The following is a 5,589-nucleotide window of genomic DNA, read 5'->3' as shown; positions in this document are numbered from 1 at the left end:
AGCGCAGCAGGTCAGGCAGCATCGAGGGAACGGGAGAATCGACGTTTCGGGCATTAGCCCTTCTTCAGGAAACGCTAATGCCCGAAACGTCGATTCTCCTGTTCCCTAGATGCTGCCTGACCTGCTGCGCTTTTCCAGCAACACATTTCCATCTCTGATCTCCAGCATCTGCAGACCTCACTTTCTACCCTGTAGATGTAATGTGACTGGGCTTCCAGAAGGTATCTGACAAGGTACAGCATCAAAAGTTAGTACATGAGGTAAGATCACATGGAAGATAGGGTAATTTATTGGCTTGGGTAGAGTACTGGCTACTTGGAAGTAGTGAGGATTGCAGATGCTGGAAAGTCAAGAGTCAAGAAAATTTGGAGCTGGAAAAAACACAGCAGATCAAGCAGCATCAGAGGAGCAGGGGATTCAACATTTTAGGTCAGGACCCTTCATCGGGGATGGGGGAGGGGTCTGAAAAATAAATAGGAGGAGGAGGTTGGAGCTGGGGGAAGGGTAGGTGGGATGAAGATAGGTGGATGCAGTTAGGTGATGGTAATTGGTCAGTGGGAAGGTTGGAGTGGACAGGCAGGAACGAAGATGGACAGGTTAGGTTAAGGGGGCGGGGTGGAGAGGGAGGGCTGGACTTCAGATGATTTGGGGGGACTGGGGAGATTTGGAAGCTAATGAATTCTATGTTGAGGCCGTGTGGTTGTAAGCTTCTGAGATGGAAGATGAGATGTTCTTCCTCCAGTTTGTGTGTGGCCTTATTTTGGCGGTGGAGGAGGCACAGGATGGACTTATCAGGGGAGTTGAAATGGCTGGCGAACGGAAGATGGGGTTGTCTGGACCATACAAACCACACGTTCTCTGAACCAGTCCCTGAGTTTACGCTTGGTCTCTCTGATGTAGAGGAGACCACATCGGGAACAACAAATGCAACAAATCAGGTTGGCGGAAATGCAGGTGAATCCCTGCTCGACTTGGAAGGATTCTTTGGGGGCTTGGATGGAGATAAGAGGGGAGGTGTGGGAGCCGGTGTTGCATCTGTGGCCACAGGGAAAGGTGCCAGGTGTGGAGGAGATTGGGTTAGGCACAAAGCAGAGAGTCAGGATAAATGGGTCCTTTTCAGTTTAGTAACCTGTAAGCTAGTGGGGTGCCAACAGGGTCCGGTCCTCGGGCCTCAACTATTTACTACCTATATTAATTTCTTGGATGTAGGAATGCAATGTATTAAAGCCAAATTTGTAGCTGACACTAAAATAGATGGATAATTAAGTTGCATTGAAGAATTAAGAAATTTACAAATGGAAATTAATTGGTTCGATGAATGGGCCACAATTTGGCAGGTGGATTTTATCCATTTTGGTCAGAGGAAAGGCTGACCTTGACTGCAATGCCAAACATCCCACAAACAGTAACACTGCAAACAGCACTTGTGTTTAATTACTGACCTGTATCCTCAGCAGTGGCAAAATTTGTAGTTATCCTTGAGTTCTCAATGAATGGTTATTATCCAATCTGCTTTTCCGCTGAGCAATAGTTTTGCGATGCTGAGTGAAACCAGGAAAAGGGTCTTTCAGTCCTTGATGTTACTGTTCTGTGTTTTTTCTCTCTACTGTTCAATAGCAGCTGTTGTAACATAGTTCAGTGTGTATTCCTTAGTATTCTTCCATTCTTTCCAAGCTAACTGGCACCTGATCGTCATCTCTCAATATCTGGAATGAAAGTAGAAGTGTGAATTAAAGCAGGAGCTGATTGACTCAGTTACTTGGTTTCGATGACTTCAGATAAAAATGGCATTTTTTTTAGTTGCAGATGGATTCATTTGTTCCTCATGGGTCTCACAAGGCCTGCCTCAGTGCAGCCATTTTGGCTTAATGCTTTTTCTGTTTGTAAAAAAAACATTTTAGTCCGTGAACAGTCTTAGGTATCACAAAACTGATAATGGGAATTAAAATTCAATGTCTTGGCAGACAGTAAGGACTGCAGATGCTGGAAGTCAGCCCAAAACGTTAACTTGCCTGCTCCTCGGATGCTGTCTGACCTGTGCTTTTCCAGCTTCACATCTATTGACCCTTAAAATTCAGTGGTTCACAGTTACCACTATCATGATAGGTAGTAGTGTTTAATTTCGACTCGGCCCTGAGATTTGGATCTCAGTCACTTGATCCAAAGTAAAATTATTTCCATTCGATTGTAGGCGAATTCTGAAGGAGTTGGGATGTCATGTTGAGGTTGTACAGGATGTTAGTGAGCCCTGTTCTGAGTACTGTGTCTAATTCTGGTCACCCTGTTATAGAAAGGATACCTATTAAGCTGGAGAGTGTTCAGAAGAAATTTACCAGGATGAAGCTGGGAATGAAGGGTTTGAGTTGTGGGGAGACACTGGGACTTTACTGTCTGGGGCATAGGAGGTTAAGAGGTGACCTCAAAGATTTATAAAATTGAGGGGTATTGATAAGGTGAAAAGCAGGTGTTTTTTTCTCTAGGGTGGGGGAATTTCAAGTATGGGGCATTTTTTAAGGTGAGGGGAGAAAGATTTTAAAAAAGGAAGTGAGAGGCAACTTTTTTTTAAAGAGTGGTTCATGTCAGGAATAAACTTCTAAAGGAAATGATGGTTGCGGGTACAGTTAGTGTTTTAAAAGACGTTTGGATAAGTATGTGACTAAGAAATATTTGGAGGGATATGGGCTGAGCGCAGGCAGGTGGGACTAGTTTAGTTTGGGATTATGGTTGGTGTGGACAGGTTTGACCGAAACATCTGTTTCCATGCTGTATGACTGTGTGCATTTTGTTACCCTGAATTACAATGTACTAACTTCCCTGCATATTTATGGGTCAAGAGTTCTTCTGTGTTTTTTTTTTGCACCCTCCTCAGTATCTGAATAAAATGGAGGGAGAAAGGGGTGTGGAAGCTGACGGGCAAAATCTTGTTTTAATGTAAGGACACACAATGCTCCCACGTTTGAGAGAGTTTAACATTTACGAAAACCGCATCCGTCAAATCAATGGTTTTGTTTCCGCAATCCAGGCTTCCTTGGAACGTGAATGTTGTGCACGAAGGACAAGAGCGCTGACCTCCACTGCTCTGTGCTAATGTTTACGCTCCTCCTGTGAGCTTCCTCCTGCTTTGCCAAGATAAGTGTATTTTTGTTTTCTTGTCCCTCAATACATGAATATCTGACACCCATTGTTACTTTCCTAGATGTACACACAACTGGCCGAGGATGACAAAGTCCGTTACCAGAATGAAATCAAGTTGTGGGAGGAGCAAATGATTGAGACGGGACACGGCGATGTTATCAGAGTGAAACAGAAGAGGAGAGTTCAAAAGCTGTTACGGAAGAAAGTGAATGCGCATAAAATGGCAGATAAAACTACGAAGCCATCTGCAACATCAAGTACAACCAAGGCCATCAAAAGCAAAAAGACCTCTGAAGAATAAGGCTATTCTTAAAAGTTCCAATATTTTTATTGACCTTACTGATATCAGATGTCGAATACTGACTTTGATTTCCTGATATGTCAGGAATCTTAATGGGAGTATCTCCCTGAAATGTTTCACTGAATCTTTGAATTTTTGTACTTGTTCATGATGGCCAATGACAGCAGATGTTAGCAGGCTTGGAATTCTAGCTACTTAGTGAAAGATGATAGTATCTGCAGCCAAAATGGGGCATTTGTGAACAGTCTTGTCTGCAGTAGAAGTGATATAATTTAACGGTCCATAAATATGCAAGTGGTGACTGAAATAATGATAATTGAGTCTTGTCTGGTGATCAACAGACTCATGATTAGGTGGACTGTCCTATGGGCTAGGTCTGTCCTGTAAATTGTTACAACTCTTGCTTGTCAGCTGAAATAATGGATCAGTACATTTATCAACTGAAGGATTTTTTTCCCCCAATTATGGTATGTAAATAAATCTCAAATTTTCATGTACTTTCATGACAACTTGCGTTTATATAGTGTCATCAATGTCATGAAACATCTCAAACCAATGCACACAAAAGAGAGGGCATTAATAACAGAGTTAGCTGAAAGTGCAGGCAGAATGAGAAGGGGAGACCGGTACTCAGAAGGTAAAGAGAATCTGGGACGGAACTTCAAGCACAGGCCTAAGATGGTTGAAAGCTTCGTCATCAAATAGGAATGGGTTGGGCCATGGTGAATGAGAGGACAAAGATTCTGGGCTAGACACAGAACTGGAAGTACTTGTGAAGGTGGAGATAGGGCCAATGGAAGAAAGGAAAATGTACATTGGGAGGCATGGATGAGTATCGATGGTGAGAGTAGAGGTGTCAGACTAGTGGAAATTAGCGTTTGGCTACAGATTAAGTTCAGAAATTACTTCACTCACAGGGTTGTGGATCTTTGGAATTATCTACCCCAGAGGGTTCTGTTGCTTCATAGTTGAATATATTTAAGGTGCAGGTAAGATTTGTTTGGTCTTGGAGGTTGAGGGGTATGTGGAGCGGCAGGAAAGTGGAGTTGAAGCCTGAGATCAGCCATTGGCGTATTGTCTAGAGGAGGAGGCTCACTGCACCACAATCCATTCCTGTTCCTGTTTCTGGTGTCTGTTTAAGAAGTGGTCTCAATGAAATGCAAGCATGGATATAATGTATTAATAACAAGATAAGATGGCAATGTTATGATGGTTTATGACGTCTGATTCTCAGCTTTAAAACAGCAAGACTCAAAGTTGCTTATCAATTAGCAGTTAGGGAATAGGGTAGTGTTAGAAACCGGCTTTATGACAAAATAGCTTGAGTTTTCAGTGCTCAGTTGGAGAATGTTCTGACTCGTCCACAATTTGATGGCACTTTGACAAATTTGATAACATGGGAATTTATGGAATCCGAGGTGGTGGAGTAATCAGCCAAGATGGAAACTAATTCTATCTCCAATGGATGACAAAGATAAGGAAACTGAGGCAGACTGTGATAATTTTTATAAATAAAACTATGTTGAGAGAAAAGTACAGTGTGTGCGGGGAAACCATTGTGAATGGCATTGCTGCATTGGAATCAGTAAGTGAAACAGTCTCTGAGGTTAACTAATCACTCCATCTTGCAAGTGCTATGTTGAAAGATGCAGAGTAATCCAGTTGTGCCAAGAGCAGCAGGCTTACTGTAACTGAGAATTCTTTTGTGACTGGATGTAAGTTTGCTCGCTGAGCTGGAAGGTTCGTTTTCAGACGTTGTGTCACCATACTAGGTGACATCTTCAGTGAGCCTCCGGACCAAGCATTAGTGATATGGCCGGTTTTTTTTTGTGTTTAGGTTTCCTTGGGTTGGTGATGTCATTTCCTGTTCTTTTTCTCAGGGAGTGGTAAATGGGATCCAAGTCAGTGTGTTTGTTGATAGAGTTCCGGTTGGAATGCCATGCTTCTAGGAATTCTTGCACGTGTCTCAGTTTGGCCTGTCCTAGTATGGATGTGTTGTCCCAGTCGAAGTGATGTCCTTCCTCATCTACATGTAAAGATACCAGTCATTGTGGGTCATGTCTTTTTGTGGCTAGTTGGTGTTCATGTATCCTGGTGGCTAGTTTTCTGCCTGTTTGTCAAATGTAGTGTTCGTTACAGTCCTTGCAAGATAT

General features: G+C 42.8%; 1 protein-coding gene across 2 annotated transcripts in view; it reads left to right on the top strand.

Moving 5' to 3' along the window:
* The window catches only part of tfam (transcription factor A, mitochondrial), a 31,345-nt gene extending 27,412 nt beyond the window's left edge, over positions 1–3,933 (top strand). For both annotated transcript variants that reach the window (XM_043712356.1, XM_043712357.1), the window contains exon 7: positions 3,197–3,933. In XM_043712356.1, coding sequence (XP_043568291.1) covers positions 3,197–3,436 — 240 coding nt within the window. In that variant the 3' untranslated portion in view covers positions 3,437–3,933. The remainder of the gene's footprint in view (positions 1–3,196) is intronic.
* The last annotated feature ends 1,656 nt before the right edge of the window (positions 3,934–5,589 follow it).

Source organism: Chiloscyllium plagiosum, chromosome 22 (genome assembly GCF_004010195.1).
Source record: "Chiloscyllium plagiosum isolate BGI_BamShark_2017 chromosome 22, ASM401019v2, whole genome shotgun sequence".
In the NCBI taxonomy this organism is placed as follows: Eukaryota; Metazoa; Chordata; class Chondrichthyes; order Orectolobiformes; family Hemiscylliidae; genus Chiloscyllium; species Chiloscyllium plagiosum.
Note: the sequence above shows the minus strand (reverse complement) of the source record. Positions and strands in the feature narration are given on the sequence as shown.